Raw genomic sequence first — 27,500 nt, forward strand, 5'->3', positions numbered from 1 at the left:
CTGACCTGATTGACAGGTGGGCGCGGTCTAACGGTTTGTCAGGAGGTTTAAAGTAGGGATGAATGTCCTCTGCAGGTTTTCTGTAGTAAAACATCAACCTTGGGTACGTTTATCACGATTATTATTATTCTTCGCCAATATGCATGATGTTTTTTTTACCCGTTAACCATCCCAAGACCTACAAAACAGTCCATTAACATCGTGGTGAAATATCAACAGGAAGTCCACCACCATTTCTTTAAATTTCACAATAAAGCGTCATTTTTCACCGTTTTCAGGGTACCTATTTGAACACACTTGTCCTAAGGCGTTCATCAGATCACTGAATTTGTTTAGATATTTGTTCTAGACAAGTCTAAGATTCAAAGTTGTGCTAAATATGAATAATTATCAGAATGAATAAGGAGGAAATCATAAAAACAAACATTATAAAACATGATGAGCTGGTGTAAGTGTGACAGCGCCCTCTGCAGGCGAGGCTCTGAACAGCATCACAACATGAACACGGTGATTGATTAGATATTTATTCTGGTTTTTATTTCAGATATTTTGAAAATGTCAGAGAGGCACACAGGCTACACGATCTGAAGCTAGTCGGCCAAACATGAGCACCAGATATTTATCACAGAGAAAAAAAAAAACATATTTACAAATATAAATTAACAAATATTTCACCTCCAAAAGACACCGAGACAGACGAGGATTACATGTTATAAAAGCTGTGACGAGATGAAGCCGTGTGTAGTGCAGATCGTTCACATTCATCAAACTTTGGTCCAAAGAGAAACATTTCAGTCGCTTGATGAGTAGTTCTTGTTTTTTTAGAAAACATGGCGTCCCGCAGAACGCCGCAGATTCAGTTTGGAAAAAAAAGGTCCAAAAGAAAGAACAAAAATGAACGACTCAAACTTAGTGTCACGGACGGCTGAACGGAGGCAGTGAGCTCGAAAGTCTCTGAGAAGAACCTGAGGCACTGGAGAGGCGGCGTCGAACATCCGTCAGTTTAGACCCCGTTTACGCCTTTTAATACGACCCCGAACACGCCGGATATCCTGATGTCAGAGGGCGGGCGGGTTGACCATCGACGAACAAAACTGAAGTTAAGGGAATTTGGTGACGAACGTAGACCGCCTGCACGTGGCGTGCACGTGACGTAGACCGCCTGCACGTGACGTGCACGTGACGTAGACCGCCTGCACGTGGCTTTTTCGGGCGCCAGGAGTGCAAATATGAAAAAGTCTGAATACAGACCGCATTTTGAAATCAGGCGTAAACGGGCTCTAAACATCAGGGTTCCTACGTGGTTTTGACTTCCGATCCCTCTGCTGCGTCTCTGATTGGCTGAAACCTCAGGAACGCCATTTGTCTGTTTGGACTCTAAAAAAAAGTTCCAGAACATTTGGAGCGTGTTTCTGTGGCGAGCTGGAAGTGAGCGCTGTAGGAACCCTGAGAGAGAGTTTGTTTCTGATTGTTCGTCTCCAACGGCGTTCAGTGATTCCTGGAGTTAAAGAATCCGACACTGGTGGGCGACTCCTTCACCGTCACTGTGATGAAGTTGGCGGTGACGTCCGTGACGAACACTTGCTCCAGGAGGCTGTGGGCCGGCCGCCAGTCCGTCTCTGTGTCCGACTCCGTGGCGTCGTCACCGAAGCTCGGCCGGCTGTTGTTTGGGAACAGATCGGCGCCATGCTCTGATTCGCTGCTGCTGGTCTCATCAGAGTCCCCGGTGCTGAGCTCGTTCAGGCTGCGCGTCTGCACGTTGTGTTTCCGCTCCTCGTGTCGCCCGCCGCTGCTCCCCGCCAGCTTCTTACCCTCCGCCGACGTCTCCCTCCCCCGCTCCTCCCTCGCCCTGCCCTGCTCTGCGGCGCCGCCCGCTGGCACACTGGAGCGCTGCACAGACGCTGCTCTAGTGTCTTTCAAACCGCCCGCTTTAACCATCACGCCGCCGCTCCGTAGGCTCGTCCTGGACGCCACAGCCGCGTTGCTTCCGGCCGCAGTCTTGCCGACGCTCTGCAGGTTGAGCGCTCGCAGGTTGAGCGCCTGACTCGCTCGGTCTCGAGGCGTCAGCGAGGACGCCATTTTGGACTGGCTAGAGTTTTGTTGTTTGTGTTGAAGCGACGCCGTCTGACCTCCGCCGCCCTCCTGCCTCCTCTGACTCAGAGAGGAGCGCGGCGCCGTTTGACCGAAGCCGCCGTGCATCATCGCTCCTCCTCCTCCCTGTTTCAACGAGGACGCTTTAAAGCCATCTCTGCCGCCCGACGTGTCCGAGTGCGAGCGCTTCAGCTCGGACAGCGAGTTCTTGCTGTGAGAAGACGAGCTCGTCTTATAGGAGGAGGACGGGGACATCGAGCGGCTCGTCCACATGCCGCTCAACGATCCGGATTTGGAGGCAGCGGTCTGAGAGAAGGAGCTGGAGGAGGTCTGAGAGGCGGCGGCGGCGGCGGCGGCGGCCTCCTCTCTGGAGCTCCGGCTCAGCCCGGTGTACGTGAAGCTGGCCGGCTGCAGAGGCTTCTTCACCCCGGGGCGAGTCTCCTCCCTGGACGGTCTGAGGACCTGGTGGTGGCGTGGAGGTGGCGGAGGAGGGGGAGGAGGGGGAGGGGGAGACGGTCTGCTCTTGGCTTGTCTCAGCGCCCTCAGGTCGGGGGGCAGCGGCTTCCTTCCACGCTTGCGCGGCGGATCGGGTTTGGCGAGCAGGATCTGAGGCCTCTTCTGGGGGACCGGGTGGACGCGGGGCGCCGCCTTCACCTTCTTCGTGTGATCTTCTTCATCATCCTCCTCTGAGGACGAGGAGGAGGCGGACGATGTGAGGCCGGAGGATGAGGAGGACGAGGAGCGGCTGTCTTTAGTCGCAGCCGGCGCCGGCGGCTGAAACGATGAAGAAGAAGAAGAAGATGAGTAAAGGAAGACGTTTTGATTCTGCTCTTCTAAAAACCTTCAACAGAGAAACGTTACCTGAATCTTCCGCGGGCGTCCTCGAGGCCTCTTCCCTTTTTTCTGGAACAGAAGCTCCCTCTCTTGTTCTCTGAAACATGACGACACAATTTGATCTGTTAAATCGTTCTGATCTGCTTCAACGACTCGCCGGAAACTTCCTGAAATCATCACATTCTCACAGAGTCACTTCCTGCTTCTCGTGCTTTCACTTAAAAAAAAATCAACTTTGAAGGAATGAAGAAAACGAAGAACTGTGTTTTAGGATCCGGTACAGAGAGTGCACTGCTGTAAAAATAGAACAGATTGATATTTTTTTCTGCATAGATCTCTTCAACAACTTCAGCCCTGATCAAAAATATCAAATATTTAATAATTATCAGGAATCTAACCCTTTAAATGCCAGAATCATGTAATGAAACTGGCATTTAAAAAGGTTAAATTCATGATAATTATTCAATATTTTGGACATTTTCGCCCTCCAATGCCCAAACAGGGAACTACATTTTAAATCTGATGCTACACAAAAACTAAGAATGCATCAAAGTCAATATTTTAGATAATCTTTGAAATATCCTAGACTGATTTAAAATAATCCCCCAGCCACCAAATATTTGTTATTTGGAAAATAACTAATTTTTGTGTTTTTTTCTTAAATAACAACAGTGACATCAAGTAATCAAACTGGCATTTAAAGGGTTAAATTCCTAAAACTGATTGAATGTTTGGTAGTTTTGGACTGAGGTTGTTTAAGAGATTCATGCAGAAAAAAGTAGAAAGAAATATCAATCTGTTCTATTTTTATATCAATTTTTTGGAAGTGGACATTTTTGTCCTAAGTGACTTCAGAGGGTCGTAAATTAAAGTGATGCCTGAGGGTCTCACACACACACACACACACACACACACACACACACACACACACACACACACACACACACACACACACACACACACACACACACACACACACACACACACACACACACACACACACACACACACACACACACACACACACACACACACACACACACACACACACACACACACACACACACACACACACACACACACACACACACACACACACACACACACACACACACACACACACACACACACACACACACACACACACACACACACACCTTTTGTGAAACGCAGCCAGTAACCTCGGATCCAAAATGTTTTCTTCAGGCTCCCAGCTGTTGTGCCTGAAAAAAGACAGAAAACGGTTCATACAGATTTTTAAAGCTCTCTGTCTCTTTGCAATGTTTTGAATTCTGACTGCAGTACCTGTTTTAAACACCAGGTGTCAGAGTTACATGTCGCTCCTTTAAAATAACAGATTGTGTTGTTTTTAAATCACGAAGTATTGAAAAGTTTCAGAGTGTATAAAGTTTAAAGAACTAAAATAAAAAGTGAATTTTGTCAGGATGTTATGATCATGTTCTATTACGACTAAAACTAGAGACGCACTGATTGGTCAGCAGCCGATACCGATGTTTGAAAAAACAGTTTAGACAAATCTGAGAACAACAGTTTGTTTCATGACACTTAAAACATGGCGTCCCGCCGGGTGGCAGAGATGGCTTTAAATCCTGACAAATAAACAAAAACATGTAAACACAGCAGCAGCTTCACATCTGATGGAGGATTAAACTGATCTGAAACCACAATAACTGCAAAGTTAATCAAATAACACATGACTGAAGACAAATTAAAGACATTTTCATGTGTTTATGTTTCATTTCTCGTGGATCCAGTGGAGCCTGCAGCCTGCAGCTTGTGTTGTGGAGCCTGCAGCTTGTGTTGTGGAGCCTGCAGCCTGCAGCTTGTGTTGTGGAGCCTGCAGCTTGTGTTGTGGAGCCTGCAGCTTGTGTTGTGGAGCCTGCAGCTTGTGTTGTGGAGCCTGCAGCTTGTGTTGTGGAGCCTGCAGCCTGCAGCTTGTGTTGTGGAGCCTGCAGCTTGTGTTGTGGAGCCTGCAGCCTGCAGCTTGTGTTGTGGAGCCTGCAGCTTGTGTTGTGCAGCCTGCAGCTTGTGTTGTGGAGCCTGCAGCTTGTGTTGTGGAGCCTGCAGCCTGCAGCTTGTGTTGTGCAGCCTGCAGCTTGTGTTGTGGAGCCTGCAGCTTGTGTTGTGGAGCCTGCAGCTTGTGTTGTGGAGCCTGCAGCCTGCAGCTTGTGTTGTGCAGCCTGCAGCCTGCAGCTTGTGTTGTGCAGCCTGCAGCTTGTGTTGTGCAGCCTGCAGCCTGCAGCTTGTGTTGTGCAGCCTGCAGCCTGCAGCTTGTGTTGTGCAGCCTGCAGCCTGCAGCTTGTGTTGTGCAGCCTGCAGCTTGTGTTGTGGAGCCTGCAGCTTGTGTTGTGCAGCCTGCAGCTTGTGTTGTGCAGCCTGCAGCTTGTGTTGTGGAGCCTGCAGCTTGTGTTGTGCAGCCTGCAGCTTGTGTTGTGCAGCCTGCAGCTTGTGTTGTGCAGCCTGCAGCTTGTGTTGTGCAGCCTGCAGCTTGTGTTGTGCAGCCTGCAGCTTGTGTTGTGGAGCCTGCAGCTTGTGTTGTGGAGCTAGCATCAGCTGCTCGGGGTGCAAACTGCTCAGAAAAACATTAAAATAGATCAGAAATCACTTCAGTGTGATACAGGTCTGTGTGCGACAGAGGATCCGGCTGTTTCTAAACCCTCTGCTGGGCTACAAACAGCCGCAGCAGGAGCGTAAACACGGCTGCGGAGCCTGGCATTGTCTGCTGCCATTTTTCACCCCGTTAGCTTCTGTATGTGTCGCTAGCCGCGGCAGCTAGCAGCGGGCTAACTTCTGTATGTGTCGCTAGCCGCGGCAGCTAGCAGCGGGCTAACTTCTGTATGTGTCGTTAGCCGCGGCAGCTAGCAGCGGGCTAACTTCTGTATGTGTCGTTAGCCGCGGCAGCTAGCAGCGGGCTAGCTTCTGTATGTGTCGTTAGCCGCGGCAGCTAGCAGCGGGCTAACTTCTGTATGTGTCGTTAGCCGCGGCAGCTAGCAGCGGGCTAACTTCTGTATGTGTCGTTAGCCGCGGCGGCTAGCAGCGGGCTAACTTCTGTATGTGTCGTTAGCCGCGGCAGCTACTTACTTAGACGACCACCCTCTCCACTTGACCAGATACTCGAACTTTCCCTGAAGAAGAGAACAGAAAAGGGGTCAGGGTCACGTGAAGAACCGTGTCCGGTGTACAGAGGAAACCCCGCGGAGCCGTTAGCGGAGATTTCTTACCTTTCTGGGCCGTTTGCTGAGGATGCATTCCGCATCAAATACCTGGCCGACTGTGACCCCCTCCATTACTACAGCAGCCCCTCAGAACGGGCGGAGAGCGCGTTTTTGACCTCACACGGCCACCGTAGATCCTTCAAATCACAAATATACATATAAAAATACAAACTTAAGGAAATAACACAACAAAATGACCTTTATACTCTTTAAAACACGTTTTATAGCTGTTGTTTTTACAGGAATTATTATCTATTCTGGGTTTTACCTTTTATTCCAAATTAAGGCGGTATTTTCTATATTTTTATTATTTTAATCTGTTTCCTTTGATGGTTTTAATCTTTCTTTTAAAAAAATCTTTTGGTGGTTTTATTATTTTTTATATTGTTTTATATTGTTTTATTTCCTTTCATCTTTAATGTGTTTGTTTTGACATTTTTAACCATCGTCTTTCTTACTTTTCTTTTTTTTAATTAAACAAATATTGACAGAAACAACAAACCGGCGAGGAAGGCTCGCTCCGGTGGGCCCAACATATACACACGACCTGCTGACATGCATTGAGAGCGTGTCACAGCTGTTGGGGGTTCGGTGCTGAAGGTACCAATAATCCAGGAAGTGACCTGGCACCTCTCCAGCCTCCAGACTTTGGTCCACACCAGGACGTCAACAGACTGATCTCTGAAGCTTCAGAGTCCACCACATGGTGACCTGAGTGAGCATGGACTCTAGAGAGGACGGGGGGGGGGGGGGGACAGCTGGGGACGATGTTTAGAATTCAGACTGCAGTACCCATTTTAAACACTAGGGGCCAGAGCTACATATTGCACCTTTAACATCTCTTGTTTTGCATTATCCTGCTCTTATCATGACACCTTTTCTCATTCACTGTCACCTTAACTTCCTACTTCCTGCACGACATGTCTGAAGGTATGAACTCTTTGTTTGTTTGGTAATTAACGGGTGTTTAGTTTATTTGATTGGTACAACCCTGAAGAGTTGTAAAGACAATGCATTTGTATTTATTCTCATGTATTCTTATTTTTATTTGTAATAAACTGCACGCTTTGTTCTCGTCTTTTCACTGCTGAACGATGACGGTTTATTTTATCTTACAAAGTGACATTAAAAGGAAAATATTGGTTCAAAGTTTCTGTTGTTTACTCTCTTTTTTCTTTATTTGTCCTTCATGTTTTTTGAAAATGAAGGAGAGTGAAGGTTCACTGTTGTAGTTTTGAGTAAATATAAAGACATCATGCGGAACCTTTGCGCTTGTGTCTAGAGGGGACTGGGGAGTTATTTCTGTGTTGCACAACAGTTATATGTGTTTCCTTCAACATGTTTGGTGTTTCTGTTCAGCGGTGAATGACAGTGAAGCTCTTCTTTAAGGTACTTTTTAAAGATAATGTTTAATTACAAATATCAAAGTTATTACGGAGTTAACAGTCCTGTTAGCATGCTAAGCTAAGATCAGTGCTGATACCGGTCAGAGGAGCCGGATGTAAGAATTTATTATTTAATCGATTAATAAAGATAATTAAATCAATTCAGTTCAGTCAACATCAGTGACACTCACCTAAATACTTAAAGTCAGCTGACCGAAAATAATCTTGCATGGTTCAAAAATCATCCAAACCTCACCTGAAAACCTTCGATTTTAAGACTTTTCTGTGTTTTATCAGAATATCACACACCTCAATGTGACACTGTGGATATCTCTATAATCTTCAGTGTTTGCTGGATAATTCGGCTAACATGTGACCCACCAAGAAAACAGTACGTGATTAAAAGTGACGGTTTTAGAAGCGGCTTCAGTAGCCCAGCAGCAGCCGCCGCTTCGATCAGAGGGTTTCTGATGTTTCCAGCTTGATTTACATCCAAAGAGTTCATGATTATAAAAGTATTATTTTGCCGAATTGAAGAGTGGCTTTAACCATGCTACAAAATGTATTTATTAGTTCTACAACAGGCAGGTCCCATGTTTTAGTAAGCAAGTTGAACTTAATGTTACACTTTTTGAACGGAGTTTGGTCCAGTAGGTTTTAAAGAGACAGTTTCAATTATGATTCAACAACAAGTCATTTTCTAACTTAAATAACAAATGTGTAATGGTTCCATGTCGATGCTGGTTGTGATGGGACTTTTCTGGGCTTTTTAATGTTTTATGGAAACTAAAAGATTAAAGTCTAATTGTAAATTAAGTTCATAAAACTTGCAGATATGTTTATTTTTGTTGGGAATAAAATAAAGCGTGTCTGACTCCTGGCGTTCCTCTTCGTCCAGGTCTCCCCCCGCTGACCCTTCTCCAGGTGTGGACTGACTGCAGGTCCAGCCATGCTGCTCCCCCTCCTGCTGCGTCAGTCCCTCCGCTGCCCTCCGGTGTTGTTGACAGGAAGCGCCCGGTGCCACACTCAGAGGACGCTGCACTCTCAGGCCGAGCACTTCCTGCGCCGGAAGCTTCCTCTGCGCTCCCACGCTCAGAGCCGAGGCGTGAAGAGCCGGAGCAGGAAGTCCAAGAGCCAGGAGGAGGATTGGAAAGCCAGGAACAAGACGGTGTTGACGTACATCGCTGCTGCGGGCGTGGGAATGATCGGCCTATCGTACGCCGCCGTGCCGCTCTACAGGCTCTACTGCCAGGTGAGGGAAAAAACAAAACGACTTCCTGTTTGTAACCTATAGACTGCAGGTGTGACGACCTCCAGGCTGCAGGTGTGACAGCTGTGTGTTTGTGTGACAGGCGTCGGGACTTGGCGGCACGGCGGTGGCCGGCCATGACACAGATCAGGTGGAGACGATGAAGCCGGTGAAAGAACGCATCATCAAAGTCTCGTTCAACGCAGATCGACACGCCAGCATGCAGTGGAACTTCAAACCGCAGCAGACGGAGATCTTTGTAAGTTTAAACTCTCATCGTAAATCTTTATTCTTTGATTCTGCACACAAGATGAGGAGGATTCTTCATAAGATAAGAGAATCCTTTATCTGTCCCACAGCGGGGAAGTTTACAGTGTTACAGCAGCAAAGAGCAAAGACTGCAGACACAAAGAGAACACAGAACAATTTAAATAAAAAAATAAAAATTAAGAATGTACAAAAAATAGATCGATACCACAATATAGATTTTAGAAAATAGATTAAAAAATATATATTTTTGGTCTCGCCTTGGTATCAAAACGTTTGTCATATTTTGACTCTGGTTCTGTGATGTCCAGGTGGTTCCAGGTGAGACGGCGCTGGCTTTCTACAAAGCAAAGAACCCCACAGACAAACCCATCATCGGCATCTCCACCTACAACGTGGTCCCCTTCGACGCCGGGCAGTACTTCAACAAGATCCAGGTAACAGCTGCTCCACACGCGTACCCTGAACGCATCGCTCCGGGTCCAAGCTCAGCTCTCTAAATGTGTTCTTTGTCGTATCTTTTTAGTGTTTCTGCTTCGAGGAGCAGCGACTGAACCCTCACGAGGAGGTCGACATGCCCGTCTTCTTCTACATCGACCCCGAGTTCGACGAGGACCCCCGCATGGCCCGCGTGGACACCATCATCCTGTCCTACACCTTCTTCGAGGCCAAAGAGGGGCAGAAACTTCCTCTGCCCGGATACAGCTACAACTGACCCGACAGGGGCGCCATCATCCTGATCCTGATCCTGATCCTGATCCTGATCCCTACTAAAACTAAAAACTTAAGTTTTGTTGTTAAGTTAAAATGCAAACGAAACCTTTGACTGTGAAGAACATTTTTTGAGATGACTTCCTGCTGTCCCACGTCATCAGAGATTCAGGACGTCTGGTCGTAGCCGAGAGAATCATCAGCAACATTTAGCTCCTGGATACCACATGTTTTAAAACGACACAACCTCTATTGACTTAATGTTTGATATCGGGCTGTCAGCAATCACAATTAATCTCAATTTGTCCCTTCAGGCTCTCCGTAGATACTCGTCCTCAGTGTCTCCCTGTAGTCTCAGTGATGTAAAAGAAGAACACTGCTGCATCTCTGAATGTCTCATTTCACTTTAACAAACTCTCAGACAGTAATATCCACCTGATGACATCACACATTGACCTTATGACATCACACATTGACCTTTGACGTGGATCACTTGACTCTTCTCTTTAAAGGGCGCCGTGACTCGAGGGCGTTGATCTGAGACTGAAGACTGTTTGTGTTTGACGCCCGAGAGACCGACTGATTGGACTGATTGATTTGTTCAACACACTGAAGATGAATGAATATAATATATTTAAATCTGTAATAAAGGTTTGAACACTCTGTTTTATTTCTTTAAATCTGCAAACATTTCTCCTGAAGCTGAAGGACGATGTTTTCAGCCCATACTTACGTATTAAATTAATATTAAATATATTATTAAATAATATTAAGGTAGATTATTCAGGTGTTTTTAAGAGCTGCAATTTTCTTTAATTTAGTTGAAAACAAACTTTAAGATGTTTTTATGAGGCTCTGCAGGAGAGGAGCTTGTGAGGTGTAATTTGCTGTTTTGGCCACCAGGTGGCAGCAGAGGAAAAGAAGTGCTCAAGAAGAATTTTAGTAGAGTTTACTGGGAGTGAGAAATGGATCATCAACTCTTACTTTAATCAGACTATATGGCATGAAGTTGTAGACACCAATAGGAACCCAACAATCTAAATTCTGCTGCTTATAAAAAAGATAAAGTCAAAATAACTTTACTATTTTCAACGTGTTGTTTTAAGACATTTAAGCACTTTCACACACTTTTATTTTGAAGGTACAAACAGGATGCAGTACGTTCTTTTTCATCCTGTACAGACGACGTCACACAGGCAGCGAATGAACGTCTCCAGCGTCAGGTCCCGGGCTCCAGGTTGGCATGGCAACTCAGAGGATGGACCAATCAGACGCCAGCGGGGTTAGACTCCCACCTCTCCTCTCTCTCTCTCTCTCTCCCTCTCTCTCTCTCTCTCTCTCTCCCCCCCTCTCTCTCTCTCTCTCTCTCTCTCTCTCTCCCCCCTCTCTCTCTCTCTCTCTCTCTCCCTCTCTCTCTCTCTCTCTCTCCCCCCCCCCCCTCTCTCTCTCTCTCTCTCTCTCTCTCCCCCCCCCCTCTCTCTCTCTCTCTCTCTCTCCCCCCTCTCTCTCTCTCTCTCTCTCTCTCTCTCTCTCCCCCCCCCCCCCTTCTCTCTCTCTCTCTCTCTCTCCCGACCCGAGACCCCTCCCCCTCAGAGCAGAAGGCGGCTGGTGGAATAGCAGGGATCCGTCAGTCCTCTTCAGTCCGGAGTCCAGGAGCAGAACGGAACCGTTTGAGTCATCAAGTTGCTGCTATACTTTCCATCCACAGAGCACTTTGGTGGATTCAACAGTGGGATTTGTAGTTTTTATTTTCACCATCTGAACCAGGTGACCAAACTGTGTTTTGCATGTAAACAAACGCAGAGTGAGAGTCCCCCCCCCCCCCGACGAGGGACTTTAACCGACCCGGGTTCACCTGAGCGCGTGTCTGTCTCTCGTCTCTGACCGGACTCTGAGGAGGAGAGGGTTCAGGACTCTGAGGAGGAGAGGGTTCAGGACTCTGAGGAGGAGAGGGTTCAGGCTTTACGGTGCCGGGTCTCATCCCATCATGGGACACGGCAGCTGTCACCTGGCGCGAGGATGAGCCACAGAAGCAGCCCGGCGCGGGCGTACGACTTCCTGCTCAAGTTCCTGCTGGTGGGAGACAGCGACGTGGGGAAGGGCGAGATCCTGGCGAGCCTGCAGGACGGAGCCACCGAGTCCCCGTACGGATACAACATGGGTGAGTGAGAGAGAGAGAGGGGGTGGGGTGGGGGTTAGGGCGCTTTTTCTTTTATCTTCCACCCACCTGTCAAAGGTGATTTCTGTAGGCTTTTACGCGCGTGGATTTCCTGTTTTTACGCACAGTTTACGCAGCGAGGCTCCATCTGTGGAAGCAGCTGATCAAACCCAGAGACAGCAGAGGAGCTCTCATGACAAACACACACACACACACACACACACACACACACACACACACACACACACACACACACACACACAGCAGATCTGATGATAACTGGTCTGTTCCTGCCTGAGGTAACACAAGACACCTTGGCATGAATCCCAGTATGAAAGGAGTACTTTAAACTGGAATATCTCCCAGTCCCAATCAATCACTGGGGAGTGTGTTTACTTCAGCATCATCTTTAAAGTTCTACTAGATTCACATTCTCTCCTTCTGTGAGCTTCTACTCCTCTACATCTCAGAGACACAGACCTTGTGTTTTCAAACGATACAATCCGTTATTTCAATGATCCAAAGCATCAAAAAGTACCAAAAACAAAACTAAAACACGACATCTATTTTATTCTTACAGAATCAACTTCAAAACCTGGTTTGTCACTTAAAAATCCCAGAGGAGTTTTCACTCTGAAAAGTGTAAACGGTTCATGGTTTTATTTTGGCTGATGGAAAGCATGAAAGTAATAAAAATAATTATCCAAAAAGAAATAAAAAAATCCCAGAGGCGTTGCTTGTCAACAGGCAAGGCGGGCAACTGCTTGTGGCACTGGGCCAGTAGGGGGCCCCCCGAGGACTGACAAACTTTAAACCACAGCAGTGTGACAGCGCTCGGTGTGAAGACTGAAGTCGGTCACTTAAAGTTGCCGTTGGTGTCGGATTATTTTAATAATAATAATAATACATTTCATTTAAAGGCGCCTTTCCAAACTCTCGAGGTCACCTTACAGAGCAGAGATAAAAACAACAAGGTAACAACACAACGATAAAATGAACATTAAAAACATAAACATACAGGATGTAAAGGAGTTATGAGAGCGGGTGGAGAATGATCAGACTGAATAAGTTTAAAAAGATGTTTTGAGATGAGTCGATATTACGGATTTGTGGTTTTTACACACAATGTGGATAAATGCTGGTTGGAGGGGCCCCCAGTGAAGTTGGCCCCAACAGGCTCTAGAATCACTAAGTGCTGCACGGTCTGACACCTGCACAAACGTCTTACCTGTTACAGCCTCACTGTCGTGGTCGACCTCTTCGTTCATCTCATCAGCAGCTTCCTGGTTGGACATCGCTCAGACGAGAGCGTGGAGCCGCCTCCCCTTGTCCATCAATTTTATTTATTTAAATTTAAATTGACACTTTATATTGAGGTTAAAATGTTTTGTTTACTTGCACTGTTGTTAATTTACTGCTCTGTGTGCCTTTGAATTGCCCCCCGGGGACAAATCGTTTTTTGAATTGAATTGAATGAGATTGGCTGAATCTGTGGCTTCTTAAGGCTGAATGTCATTTATTTGCGTCTGTGTGAACACAAATTTTAGGCCACCCCTGCTTTAGTCAGTGGGCTACCCCAATCAGTAACGTCTGGACACGCCCCCTGAGTGTGTCGATGTTTCCAGCAAAGATAAAACTTTAAGTGAAACCCTGAAGGCTTCAGATGTGTCTGAGGGGAAACTTCTCACCTGCGTCACCAGATTCTCAATCATCGGTCAGAATTTAAAAAAGAAGAACACCTGAATACCAAGACGAGACTTCCTGCGGTGACAGCAGAACGAGGTCTGAAACATCGTCACCACGGCAACGAGCAGACTCATGAAGAGGACGGTTTATTGTTAACTGTCTTTACTCAAGTTTTTTTTTAAAGATGTAGAGAGAAGGGAACGACATGCGGCAAAGGTCAGAGGTCAGATTTTAATATCTCAGACATGAAAATTATCTTTTTTTTCTCCTTAAATGAAAGAAACGGAACAAACATGTTGACTTCATCTTGACTTTTTTATCGACAACAATTTGTTTCTACTGTATCTCCCTCTTATATCTGTAGTGTGTGTGTGTGTGTGTGTGTGTGTGTGTGTGTGTGTGTGTGTGTGTGTGTGTGTGTGTGTGTGTGTGTGTGTGTGTGTGTGTGTGTGTCACATCAATAAACCTCGCTGGCAGGCAGCTGCTCATGACTCACACTCGCTCTGCAGGAGGACGTCCAGGACGAGTTGACGCTCTCGACTCCTCACACACACACACACACACACACACACACACACACACACACACACACACAGATTACTGATGATGATGTAACACACGTGCTGGCGGCCAGACGGGCGGGCGGACAGTGACTTTGTACGATAAGGTGTTCGACCTGACGTTTTGGGACAGAACTGAACAGAAAGAGAAACGTTATCAGTGAGGTCATCAAACTTTTCAGGACTTGTTGAAACCACATCGACCTGAAAAAAACAAAACATCAGGGTGTCTAGGACTTCTGTTTTTGTTGCCGTGGTAACAAACTGGTATCAATATCGTTCGATTTTTACTCTAATCATATCAAAGTTTAACATTCTGTTTTCATGACGACCTTACTGGAGTGTCCACTAGAGGCTGGCTGCAGAAGCACAGGAAGTCACATACACACCCATTCTAAAAAGCCTGTTTTTACAGCAGAGATGAACATGTTTACAGCCTGGTTCAAAAAACCAAATAGGTGTGATTAGCTCATGTCTGGATGGACACACACTGTACGGGGGGTGAATGTTTTGATGACTCATCAGTTTTGATTTGATGAAGGATAAGAGTTATTCACAATAAGGCGTGTAGCTGACCTGATTGACAGGTGGGCGCGGTGTAACGGTTTGTCAGGAGGTTTAAAACCCGCCTCAGCTCCAGCTCTCAGCCTGTCGTTAGGTTGACTGAAAGTTAGACTGAGACAACATTTCCAGCATGGAGACCGCCATCGATGGGACTCCAGCGCCCCCTGCAGGGACAGACGGGGGACGCCACTCAGGCTTCAAACGTTCATGTTTACAGTCTGTACAGTCTTTTCATACATATGACGTCGATTCACTCCAAAGCGACAGGAAAAATACAGTTTTTATTTTTCTGTACAGTCAGAATATTTTAAATCCTCCGTGCAGCTTCATGCGTTTGTGTATTTTTCTTCTCGACAGCAGAGCTTTGTGTGGCGCAGGTTTTACTGTACATCTTTAATCTGAATGTGCCACCGCCGCCGCCTCTCTTTCTGTGACTGATCAGACCTCACAGAATAAATCCCCCCCCCCCCCGTGCAGCTTTAATATCTCCGGCATTTAGCTGACATCCAGAGCAGCTTAGTGTGAGGACAGAAAAAAAAGAAAAGGCCGCTCTGCTTCAGACTGCTGACAGAAAGCGAGACGAGACGAGAGGTCAGAACAGCTGTATGAAAACATCAGGCTGAACCCGGAGTGAACCTGAAGGATGGAAAAACAGTCCAACAGAGGATTGTCTTTTATTGGATGATGAAGCCAAGTGATTTAGGTATTATACTTTGTCTTTCCTGAGGTGATTAGAGGAGCTTGTCGAGGTTCTGATTGAAGTCCTCTACCCCGGCAGTGACGACACACTTTCCCCGCGTCAGGCCGTTTGGCTGAGCCGGAGCGCTGAAGCCTTGATGTCTGCTGTTTCTGGGTCATCTCCTCTAATAGGAGGTTTGAGACGGAGACATAGCTGTGGTTGGCCGCCTGCCCGTCAGGGAGTTTTGCGGTGAAATGCGGGAACGAGTGCAGACTGGAGCATGGATCTGCAGCGTGGAGCCACAGGCGTCTGACCTGGAGGGGGGGGGGTTTGCTCTTTCTCCAAGCCCAGAGAAGAGCTGGGAAGAAGACGCCAACACCACACGGGGAAGCCTTGATTAGATCGGCGAGAACACACCGACGCAAGTGGACAAAAATGCATGCACACACACACACACACACACACACACACACACACACACACACACACACACACACACACACGGCCTCACAGTTTCAGATATTTTACGAGCCGTTCATAATTACTCACAAATGAGACACATTAGGGCCAAATGTTGTTCTGAATTTGTTTTTGACGCCCATTAGCAGCTGTTTTGTAACGTCTATTTAGAGTTGTGTAACTTCACAATAACACTTCCACACTTCCAGCGGGGCCTCAGGGAGACGGATGAGCAGTGTGTGTGTGTGTGTGTGTGTGTGTGTGTGTGCGGCTCAGTGGGGGTGTAATGATGGAGAAAGTGGAGATGCTGCTGGTGTTGCCAGGAGAGGCTGACTCATTCCTTTAGATGTTTGATCCCTGCTCGTACAGATGGCTGACCTCGGCTGGAACATGAAAAATACAGAGACGTGATTTTATCTTTTCAAGTAAACATTTATTTTTCATGTTTGAGAATCTCACAAAGTGTCTTTAAACAGAAGCTTCAATCCAAATGTTCTCCGTGAAATTGTTCTGCAAAGGTCATGATTGAATCTTTGATGATCCATGTTGTCACTGTTAGGTCGGCTAAGCTAACGTGACATTAACGGAGGTTACTCACCCTCTGAACAAGCTAACGTGAATAAGCAATGTTTGCTAAATTGTCAACTAGAGCTCAACAGCGAGCGCCCACTTTTTCTTCAGCTCTGGTTCCAGAAGTACAAATTTCTGGTTCAAATCCTCCGTTGACATTTAACAAAATCCTTACATCAAGAGATTGAAGCCTGTAACCATGACAACCAGCTACCTCAATACAATTTTGGCGCTGAAATGAAAAACAGCGTTAAAAAACTGAGATAAAGTCAAAGGTACAAGACTGAGTACAACATTTTCTTCCGCAGTCACGGAACTACCAATCCCACAATGCATTGCGATTGATATCGTTTCTTCTGAAATGTAACTTAAGTCGTTGTTATCATGTTTATAATGTTAATACAACTGTGTTATAGCTGCAGCATAACAAGGTTATTAGTACATTTCCTGTTAGCTAGCCAACTAGCTAGCCTGCTAGCGTAACAATCTACTGCAACCGGCGCCGTGGGGCGGGAAAAGTTTCTATGGCAACAGTGAGCTCCACCAATCAGAGAAGTTGCTGTGATCGTGAATAAACCGTGTTTATATCAGACGAACTCGTGTCTCCAACAGGAGCTTAAACCATCGTCTCACACTCAGGTAGCTCGTGGTCAGTCTACCTGGGATGGTTATGACATCATGGCTAATAATCAAATCGACCATAGAGAAAATGAACAGGGTTTTTATTTCTGGAACCGAACTGTTGAGCCGCGTAGTACACAGAGCTAATGTAGCATTGTTGGGGTGCTAACTAAGGGACCTTAGCTAACAGGAGAAGAAGCTAGTTTAACAACCGTTTTGCTAGCTAATGACATCAGATGCTAACAGGACATAAAGCTAACAGTTGATACTATCAGTGGTGGACGTTAACAAAGTAAATGTACTTGAGTATCTGTTCGTGGGGAAAGCCAACGTTTCTTTCATCATTGTGATTTTGGACGCTGTCGAGCGTGTGCAGTCAAAACACAAACATGACAGGAAGTCAGCTGATCGGTCAGGAGCAGCTGATCGGTCGGGAGCAGCTGATCGGTCGGGAGCAGCTGATCGGTCGGGAGCAGCTGATCGGTCGGGAGCAGCTGATCGGTCGGGAGCAGCTGATTGGTCGGGAGCAGCTGATCGGTCGGGAGCAGCTGATCGGTCAGGAGCAGCTGATCGGTCGGGAGCAGCTGATCGGTCGGGAGCAGCTGATAGGTCGGGAGCAGCTGATTGGTCGGGAGCAGCTGATTGGTCAGGAGCAGCTGATAGGTCGGGAGCAGCTGATTGGTCGGGAGCAAAAGTTCACGCATATTCTCGAACTGTATGGACGACAAGCACAAATACAGTCTCATTTGAAAACTAACAACTTAGCTCAACTTAACTTCGTTTAAAAGTGTCTAAATCAGCCGGAAACCGTACGGTGTCCGCCCGGCTTTAGGGAAGCTACAAACTCATCGACAGCTATCAAAGCTCAAGGAGATGGAAGATGAATTCAGCTAGTTATCAACTAAACTTTGATTTTGCTGCAGTGGTTTGCCTGAAGATTTTGTAGCCGAGCAAATATAGCAGAAAATAACGCAATGAAAGTGGCCTCTGCTGGATTAGAAAGCCGAGTCCATCGAAGGTAAACAGGAAGCGAGGGGGGGGGAGTGAGGTGAGGAGAGGTGCTGTGTCCATGTGTAGCGGTTGTGGACTCTCTCTTGCGCTGTGTGATGAATCAGGCAGACACTTTTACTTTTGGCACCAGCACGCCGTTTAATCTGATAACAACAGAAGCACATACGCTCTCTCACAGCCACTCTTCTAGTAATAAGCTCCAACATTGCTAAAATATAAGAACAAATAATTGAGCGACCTGTTAAGCAAGCTACACCACGGAGATCAGAAGTTACATTTTAGCCAGCAAAACACACACGTGATGAGCCTAAATGACTCAAACACAGTAATATGATCACAGAAAAGTTTTACAATAATTTCGGAGCTTCTCTCAAACATGTGAAATGAAAAAATATTACTTTTATCAAGAAAAGCGAACATATTTTATAGTATTTTAGCGGAGCTCATTTACACATAAACTTACCACGGGGACAGCATAGTGTAGACTGGCAAAGATACACGGGCTGCACCGCTCAAGTCTGCAGGGGCACCAGCAGAGGGCGCTCATGTTACACAGAGTCCCAGTGGATACTCATTAGAATTAATTATAAACAGTATTTAAACAACAGAAATAGTCAAATAAAGACATTCTATGCCAAGTGATGGCAAGTGGAATCATTAACTCCGTTACACATGTTGGCTCTATTCTGAGAGGTGAAAGACGGACAGATGGACGAGGTGAAGGACGGAGTGACATTTTTAAAAACCCTGCTGTTAGCGTAATGAGAGACAGAAGGTTGTTTCAGGTGAAACAGGACGACGAACAAACGCTCAAGTTTTTATCCAACGGCCCAAAATCTCTGATGATGAGTCAAGTGCTGCTGGAGAACACGGGCATGGTCCTCTAATACTGCCAACAGTGTGAGCATCACTGACCTCCAACCGCCAACACACACACTCACACACTCATACATAGAGTATACATAAACTACACACACACAAGTATACTGTACACACACACACACACACAAAGAGAGAGCCAGCAGGCAGCTTCAGTCTGTTCTGTTTTATGGTTTTGACGTGTGTCTACTAACCTCACCACTCCAGCCTCTCTCTTATGTAACACCACTTTCCCAAGATGCCTCATGTATCATGTATACCAGTGGGTGTGTGTGTGTGTGTGTGTTATAATCTCAACATATGTGTGTAGGTTGGACTGGTGTGTTGTTCTCCTCCCAGAATAACTCCTGTATTACATCACATCGTGTTCCTCCTCCTCCTCCTCTCCTCGCTCTAATACTCCCAGAGTCTCTGTCTTTTCCTTTCAGTGTCTCTTCTTCTTCTTCTTCTTCTTCCATGGATTTCTTTTAGTGTGTGTTTGTGTGCAGAGTAAGCGAGCACACCTGACTGAGTCGCTGCTCAGTTTAATGCAGCACAAAATAAACGAGTAAAAATCTGAAATAAAAGCGATAAGAAATGTGTCAGATGAAATGTTGTTTGGTCACGTTAAACTCCATCTTTTTCTCTCCATTAAAGGCACAAAAAGCCAAAAAAGAAATCTTTAAGCTCTATCTTTTTCAAACACACATGTATGAATTTATTAGTGATGTAATTTGTAGTGACTGGGCCTTCAGTGTGAACCAGTTTGGTTGAACTGGTTTTGGGGTTCAAGGTAACCAAAGGTGACTCTAAAGCCTTCTTCACATCTGCACTCGGAAAAATATCTATAGAACTTCAGGAGGACTGCTCCTGAAATCCTCCTGATGTGGTCGTTCACACATGCACCTCACAGCGGGGGATATCCTGCTGCGTTCTCACATCAGCTCACTCTGACTTTCTGCAGAATAAATACGAGGAGGCTGGAGGAGAACCTCCAGGTGAAGTTTGTGTGTGTGTGTGTGTGTGTGTGTGTGTGTGTGTGTGTGTGTGTGTGTGTGTGTGTGTGTGTGTGTGTGTGTGTGTGTGTGTGTGTGTGTGTGTGTGCGCACTTGGCAGCCATTGTGAAAGCATCACCGTGCAGTCGTTCCTCGCAGACAGCTCCTGATAATTACTGTAATAAAAGAGACGAGCCGCTCGCTGCTTTTGTTCCCAGCGGAGACTCTGTGACAGCAGCCTGATATTAACAGCTAATCAGGAGAGCGTTTCAGTGTGTGTGTGTGTGTGTGTGTGTGTGTGTGTGTGTGTGTGTGTTTCAGTGTGAGTGTGAGTGTGTCTTTATGTAAAGCTGCCGGGCGTTGGTACAAATCTCTGGTATTTTAAAGTAAATCTGAAGCCGTCTTAGTTTGAAGCCTCCGGCGGTGGATTTTCTTAATCTGCTGTCAGAGGAAACATTAGGATGGAGGCTGAGAGGTTGCTGGTTCTAATCCCTGTGAAAACCTCTTAAAGTGACACCATTTCACCTCTCTTCCACTAAAAGTCTCTAATTCGCTTTAGAAACGCATACATGGCACACTTTAAAAAGGAGAGTTTGAATGATTTATGATGGAATTTAAAGGTCAATATACTTAAAACAATCTGAAAGAACCGACTTATTTCAGCTTGATCGGGATCAAGTGCAGCTCTCTTTTATTTACAATCTTACCTGCTGACAACCCGTCACAGCGCACACATGTTCCTGGTACACACAAACATTAGTGAGCCAGCTTGGAGAGTTGCAGGTATCTCTTACGCCCTGTGTCTATCCACCAAAGCAGTTAGCTGCTGTCTGCATAGAGACGAGTCTGCCTCAGATTGATATGCTCGGCACCCCAACAGAAGGGTTGCATAAAGTAGGACGGTACGGCCACGGCCATTTTGGGACCTCTCCCAACTTTTGACTGTGGAAATGCCACAAAATGTGTGAACAGAACTGAACCGCTTGGTGGAAATGGGGCTTTAGTCTGCATCTCCTGAATAGCGCCCCCCGCCCCCTTTTGTCACAACATTACTGTCTTCGTTTACTGAGGTCGAGAGTTCATGCAATGGTCAAGTCACACTGAGAGCGCCCTCTGCTGGATCAAACTACTTCAGACGGCTTGATGTGCTGATAGACTGAATATTTTTGAATGAATGTATGAATTTAAGAATAGGAACTGACCTTCCTAAAGCTCTTCTACAGTCCAATGTGGACTAAAGAACCAGGCAAAGACCAGTTTCAAATCTCAGCTCTCAGTCTGCTTTCAAGAAGACTCACTTAACAAACTCACCAACACGACCTATATCTAAAGAACGATTTCACACCTGCAGTCCAGACCAAACTTTAACGAACCAAAACAAAGTGGACAGCATGCAATTGGTTATTTTAACTCAACCAAACAAGTTTACAATGATTCTTTTATCATTTGACTTTTCACACATTTTCTGCAGAAAGCATCGTCTCTAAGTATGCTAATGCTAATCTTCTTTAGCATGAGCCTCATGTGTTTTTTTGTCTCTCTCTTTGTCTTGTTCTCAGGGATCGACTATAAGACGACCACCATCCTCCTGGACGGGAGGAGAGTCAAGCTGCAGCTCTGGTACAGTCCTCTCTCTCTCTCTCTCTCTCTCTCTTCACACCTTCAGTCTCTCTCCAGATAAAACTCATGCTTTTCTCCTCCAGAGAGAAATCCGGCACTCGTTGTTTTCCCTCGCTGTGTTCCTGTCAGATCATGTGATCATCATCAGCAGAGAGGCTGGTTGTTTAAAAGGAGGGAGCGTTTGGAGCAGAAATAAACAGGAAGCATGTGAGGCTGTTTGTCGGGATAAAGAGCTGGTTCAGGTGACACAGCCTCTGGCAGACATGTTGGCTGCAGATGGATGGTTTTTAATTTTGAAGGACTTTCTCTCAGGTTTAATTAGATATCTGTTTATTACATATATAACCCCAAACAGTGTAAGTGGACAGGATTAACATTATTGTAAGAAGAGTTGTATTAAAAGTTTGCCTGCACTGTTCTATGGATTAATTCTTGTCCTACACAACTGTCTCGTGAAATGCATTGTTTTATTTCAGAAACAGATTTCTAAAGTGTCCATACTTTTCGATTTGATCACTAAAAACACAGTATTGAGAAAGTATCGAACATTTTGACATCGTTTCAGTATGTTTTTCGAGGTGTTAGGGAGAAAATCTTTGGTGCCCCAGAGGACAGTGTGTGAAGTCTGATTAATGTCCTCAAGTGATGTCACTTAAGTCATGCTCAAACATAAAGATGAAGACAGAAAGATGTCTGCGCAGACTTCTGCTCTTCTCTGCTGCAGGCTGGAACCTCCATGCTGCATTAGCGTCTACTAGCACAACACACCCCAGTCTTTGTTGTTTTTCTGCCTAAAGTCTGTATGTAAGAAGTGGATGTAGCCTCAGGTTTAAGAAGTCAGACCAATGCTGCATTCTATCTAATGACCTGCAGGGGGCGACTCCACAAAAGGAGTAAAATGTTTCTACTTGTCAGTTGGTTTCTTCCCCTAGTTCACATTTTTCTAATAAATTTATGTTCTCAATCTGTAGCTTCATGTATTCTTCAACACAGCATGATGTTCATTTAGTAAATGATGGTGCGAAAGAGACCAGAAAAGGGAGGAGTCAGGGCGGGGCTACCTTTGATTGACAAGATAATGTTAATTTCCAAAATAAATGATGGTCCTGTTTATATTAGAATAGACCAGAAACCAGGGAAGGAGTTAAGGCTGAGGTTGAGGCTACCTGTGATTGACAAGTCGTTACCGTGGTGACCTGAAAAACACGAGGCCACTAACCAGTGACGTCCCAGTGGCCACATTTACTTCTTGCCTGCAGTTAATGTTTTTTTCAGCGTAGATTTACACAACAATCAGCCTGATTGGCACAATCATTTTTGAAAATTAGCTGCAGCTTCAGATTTTTTATGTCTTGGCCTCCTCTCCTTGGAGCAGAGTCAGATGTTTAGAGTTTTAATGGTATTTTTATTTTTATGCACGCATTCTTACCAGACGCAGCAGTTTTGGTTAATCAAGCAGTGATTTGGTTTGGGGTTTGGTTTGAGTGACTTCTTGAAGAAAGAAGAAAAATGACCACACATAAAATTCCTATTTTGTTCGAGGGAAAATTAGAAACTAAAGAAAATTAGTGATGCACAAATAATACAGGCAGCAGACTCATGCACAGACTGCATGAATGTGAGTGTTAGGTATAGAGCTCCATGTTTCAAACCTCCACTTTATGTAGGAAGGATTACAGTGCACTTAAAGCACACACACACACACACACACACACACACACACACACACACCCAGAGACACACAAAGAGCTAAAGCGTCTCATCCGCTTAAACATCAAACAAAGTTTCAGATTAATAATTTAATATTGACTCGGCTAAGAGCAAAAGCGCTCTAAAAATACCTCTGAGAGGACTTTGAGTTAACACTGTGTGTGTGTCCTCCCCTCCCCCGATGGCTACACAAACTCTGAGTAAATCCAGCTTCACAAACACACACAGCTCCTGTTTTGGGATGATTTAATCGTCACGTTCTGACTCTGACTCTGATGAGGAGCTGTGACAGCAGATGGACTCTCTTAGCATCGGATGATCGTGAGTCCTGACCCCAGATTATTGGACCTCCTGACGTTCAGGCTGGCAGCCGGCCCTGGTCTCTGGCCCGGGTCAGGGGTAGCAGGCCGGCAGCCAGCGGACGTCCACACGGGGCCAATCAAAACACAGCTCTGGTATTCAGCTCTGCGGTTGGGAAACACTCTTGTTTTCCTCTGTGGACTCACAGAAACACATTCAGTTCCACGTTTCTCTAAAGGACAGCCTGAGTGGTTTTATTATGATTGTTGAGTCTGGTTACAGCCACCACAGGACCTTATATTTCATTTAATAATACAAAGATACTATCCATAATAAAACTCTATATTAGGGTTCTCATGATACCAGAATTGTAAACTTTGATATGATTCTAGTAAAAATGGAAATATAAAGATACCTGTTTGATTGCACAGCAACAAAAAAGAAGTCCTAGACACCAAATGTTAGGTAACCAAATCTCCTGCACACGCCGTCTAAATTAAATGTTGTTCTGAACTTAGACTGAACCAGACTCATGTTGAACAGCTTTCTTCTGAAACTGTGTCAGGCTTGAAAAGTGGGATAGAGGGCAATGCAGGATGAAAGAGAAGGACAGGAACAAACAAACAACAACAATTTGATGACTGCAAACATGGAGTGTGTCCATCAGTAAAGGATGAGGATGTGTGGCTTTATGAAGTGTGGCATGTTGTGAAGTAAAACAGAACAAAGAGTGAAATGTCTAAATGATGGTTTGATTGAGTCCAGGTGGAGTAAGAAAGAGAGAGACAGAGCAACACTTTGATGTCCTGAGAGCACCACCCTGAGAGGTGTGTATGGGACGAGCTGATTCCTCTGAGACTATGGGAGACAGAACATATTTGTAGAAGCCTGACTGTTAAAGTTAAGGCAGTGACCGTCAGAATACCTGAAACATTCAACACCAGGAATGAAACACAAACGTATTTACTTTTTTAAACATGGTCTCGGATCTCCGTGGCAGATGTTTGTACTGTACAAAGACTTTTGGCTTCTACTTTGAAAAAGGAATTTAGATAATTAAGATACTGTAGAAAGTTTACTTAGAAGGTACTAAAGCATCAAACTTACAAGTTGTTTTACTTCAAATTGCACAAATAGTATTTGACCCTGATCTATCTTTGTTTCAGGGACACATCTGGCCAGGGACGATTCTGCACAATCTTCAGGTCCTATTCCAGAGGAGCACAGGTACGTTTCACAGGTACAGCACTCTCCATGTTTTGGGCGGCTGTGGCTCAGTTGGTAGAGTCGGTCGTCTCCAAGCCGGAAGGCCGGGGGTTTTCAATCTCCAGCTCATGTTAACCCTGAGGTTGCCCCCTCTGCTTGGCCAGGCAGTGTGTGAATGTGTATGAATGGATGAGTTAATACTGATGGACTCTTAAGCAGCCTCTACCATCAGTGTGTGAATGTGTGTTAATGGATGAGTCAATACTGATGGACTCTTTACTCAGCGGCCTCTACCATCAGGGTATTGGGGGGCGGGCCGCCCCCTAATATAATGGTAGGGGTAGGATGGTAGGATTTGTACGATTTACACAGCGTTTTATAATTTAAACAAGAAATGATTTAATATTTGGAGGTTAGGGCTTCTATTGTGGTTGCTGAGATATTGAAACAGGTATCAAAGTTGTTTGATTTTTGGTGGTATCATATCAAAGTTTAAAATCCTGGTATGGTGACAGTCCTCCTTCAGAGTGTGTCTTTGTGTTATTGTTGTTGTTGTTGTTGTGACCTCAGACACACTGAGCAGTGAGTGGATGTGTGAAGAAATCCATCCCACACATCAAACAGCCACAGACCGCTCCTTGTTGTGTTCCCAGCGGAGAAGAAAGAGAGCACTTTTCATTGAATGAAGTTGTGTTGTTGGAGCGCTCATCAGGCTTTTAGCGGGTACAGAGGAGATATCGCCATGGCAACAGTGACACCGTCGTCACTTGGCGAGGCTCGAAAGCTGATCATGAATCTTTACTTTGTCTCATTTCTGCGACTTGATAAAGACCTGCGCTAACATCCACTGCTGTGTTTGAGCTGTAGAGAGTTTCATCTTATTAGGAACGCAACTAACTCTGAATTTCTAGGAATGTTTTTATCAATAAATGTCAGATTTGTAATTTTTATTGTCTTACATGTATTGAAACATGACATTTGTCGAGAAGTAATTGATTTATCATTAATATAGTTGCAGAATGTGCAGCAACAGTGGATGGAAACAAGGATTCATTTTATACATGTCTGTAATGATGTTTATTATTTGATGCTTTGGTAACATCTCTACTGACAATGTGTTTCAGTCCAAGGTTGTGTTTTTGCTTTGGACAGGATTTGATCATTATAGGTCTGATTTCAATTTGTAAAAATGTCCTCCTCACCTCTGCTCTTTAGGGAGTTATTCTGGTGTACGACATCACAAACCGCTGGTCCTTCGATGGAATCGATCGATGGATCAAAGAGATAGACGAGGTCAGTGATGAAGCCGTCAGTCGATCTTTTTTCATCGATGTTTCTACACTGACTCCGATTGTTTTTGTGTTCCTTACATCAGAAGAGATCTTTTACTCCAGTCAGCACGTTGTTATTTAACAGACAATCTGGGCTCCTCTCTCAATGAGTCAACTACGCTCACAACAACAACCCACACATCACTGCAGACAAAGCTGCTCTGAAACAGGCCTGGACATCAGAAACACAACACGCTGTGATCACTGAGTGTACCAGGACCCCATCTTCAATTTTACCTATTTGATCCTCTCAGAATCAGAATCAGAATCAGAATCAGAATCAGAATCTGGGTTTATTGCCAAGTACATTTACACATACAAGGAATTTGACTTGGTGTATTGGTGCTAAACAATTAACAAGGAAATAAAGCAGAATTTTATTTGATTTTTTTCAGAAAAAGTAGTTGGTCTCAGTAGTTGGTTCAGCATTTTAACAAAATGTGGATTAATCCGCTGCTGAAAATAGTCCCAAACAAAATCACTCTGTTCTCTGGTGTGTTTGAAAGTTACTTACCCTTGTCAGACTGTTTTATTCACAAAAGGTCAGTTAACCAAGGCGTAACTTCTTATACCAAATAACTGGAATAATCTGATGATTTTTCCCCCTGATTACCCAGCATGCCCCTGGGGTGCCAAAGATCCTTGTCGGGAACCGCCTTCACCTAGCCTACAAGCGTCAGGTGACCACGGAGCAGGCGCAGGTGTACGCGGAGAAGCTGGGCGTCACATTCTTCGAGGTCAGTCCACTGTGTAACTTCAACATCACAGAGTCGTTCACAGAACTCGCTCGCATCGTCCTGATGAGACACGGCATGGAGCGACTGTGGAGACCCAACAAAGGTGAGCAAACAAATCGAGATGTTAAATAATTTAATTATTGACCAAATAAAAATAATAATATACACTGTAAACTGTAAAGTTCCTGAATTTGAAGAGTAAAAGTGTAATCAAGAAAAAGTGGTTTGTGACCCTAACTGTAATAAATTTAACAATTTTTAGTTTAGTTTCAGTACTCCTCATAAATACATGTTAAGCTGGCTTTAAGTAAAAAGTACAACATTTCCCAGAGAGTTGCAGAAACTAGGAAGAAAGGGGCATGTTAAAAAAAATACTCAGATTGAGGAAAATTAGTTAAAATTCAACTGTTTTAAAGACCTCATGTAGAAACAAAGATTCCCTCTCAAGTCCTCATGAAAACTGAAAGCAGTGTTTTATATTAAGCTTTAAGTGGCATGTGCTGCCCTCTGCTGGACACGGAAACACAACACACCTCCTCTTCAGTGACAGAAAAGCTGAAAAGAAAAGTTTTTTTCAGAGGTTTTCCAGTCATAAAACCATTAAAATATGTCAATAACATTGCTATGTGTTGTCACCAGAGTAGAGGGATTGTGAGTAACGT

The 27,500-nt window shown here is 45.1% G+C and overlaps 3 protein-coding genes across 3 annotated transcripts in view; 2 read left to right on the plus strand and 1 right to left on the minus strand.

The window, feature by feature from the left end:
* Nucleotides 1-510: 510 nt before the first annotated feature.
* On the minus strand, nucleotides 511-6,290 carry LOC109979627 (chromobox protein homolog 2-like). Its single transcript, XM_065949911.1, has 5 exons — nucleotides 6,168-6,290; nucleotides 6,028-6,071; nucleotides 4,083-4,148; nucleotides 2,953-3,022; nucleotides 511-2,865 (listed from the first exon to the last, which is right to left on the minus strand). The coding sequence occupies exons 1-5, from the start codon at nucleotides 6,231-6,233 to the stop codon at nucleotides 1,489-1,491; spliced, it is 1,623 nt and encodes a 540-aa protein (XP_065805983.1). The 5' UTR covers nucleotides 6,234-6,290; the 3' UTR covers nucleotides 511-1,488.
* Nucleotides 6,291-7,424: 1,134 nt separating this feature from the next.
* cox11 (cytochrome c oxidase assembly homolog 11 (yeast)) lies at nucleotides 7,425-10,436 on the plus strand. Its single transcript, XM_020659873.3, has 5 exons — nucleotides 7,425-7,550; nucleotides 8,445-8,798; nucleotides 8,899-9,054; nucleotides 9,374-9,499; nucleotides 9,589-10,436. Exons 2-5 carry the CDS (start codon nucleotides 8,496-8,498, stop codon nucleotides 9,775-9,777), a joined length of 774 nt encoding a protein of 257 aa, XP_020515529.2. The 5' UTR covers nucleotides 7,425-7,550; nucleotides 8,445-8,495; the 3' UTR covers nucleotides 9,778-10,436.
* A 946-nt stretch (nucleotides 10,437-11,382) lies between these two features.
* The window catches only part of rab40b (RAB40B, member RAS oncogene family), a 21,303-nt gene continuing 5,185 nt past the window's right edge, over nucleotides 11,383-27,500 (plus strand). The window contains exons 1-5 of the mRNA XM_020659875.3: nucleotides 11,383-11,934; nucleotides 21,494-21,554; nucleotides 24,731-24,791; nucleotides 25,986-26,063; nucleotides 26,719-26,941. Of these exons, the coding sequence (XP_020515531.1) occupies nucleotides 11,793-11,934; nucleotides 21,494-21,554; nucleotides 24,731-24,791; nucleotides 25,986-26,063; nucleotides 26,719-26,941 (565 nt within the window). The 5' untranslated portion in view covers nucleotides 11,383-11,792. The remainder of the gene's footprint in view (nucleotides 11,935-21,493; nucleotides 21,555-24,730; nucleotides 24,792-25,985; nucleotides 26,064-26,718; nucleotides 26,942-27,500) is intronic.

This window comes from Labrus bergylta, chromosome 21, assembly GCF_963930695.1.
Source record: "Labrus bergylta chromosome 21, fLabBer1.1, whole genome shotgun sequence".
Lineage (NCBI taxonomy): Eukaryota > Metazoa > Chordata > Actinopteri > Labriformes > Labridae > Labrus > Labrus bergylta.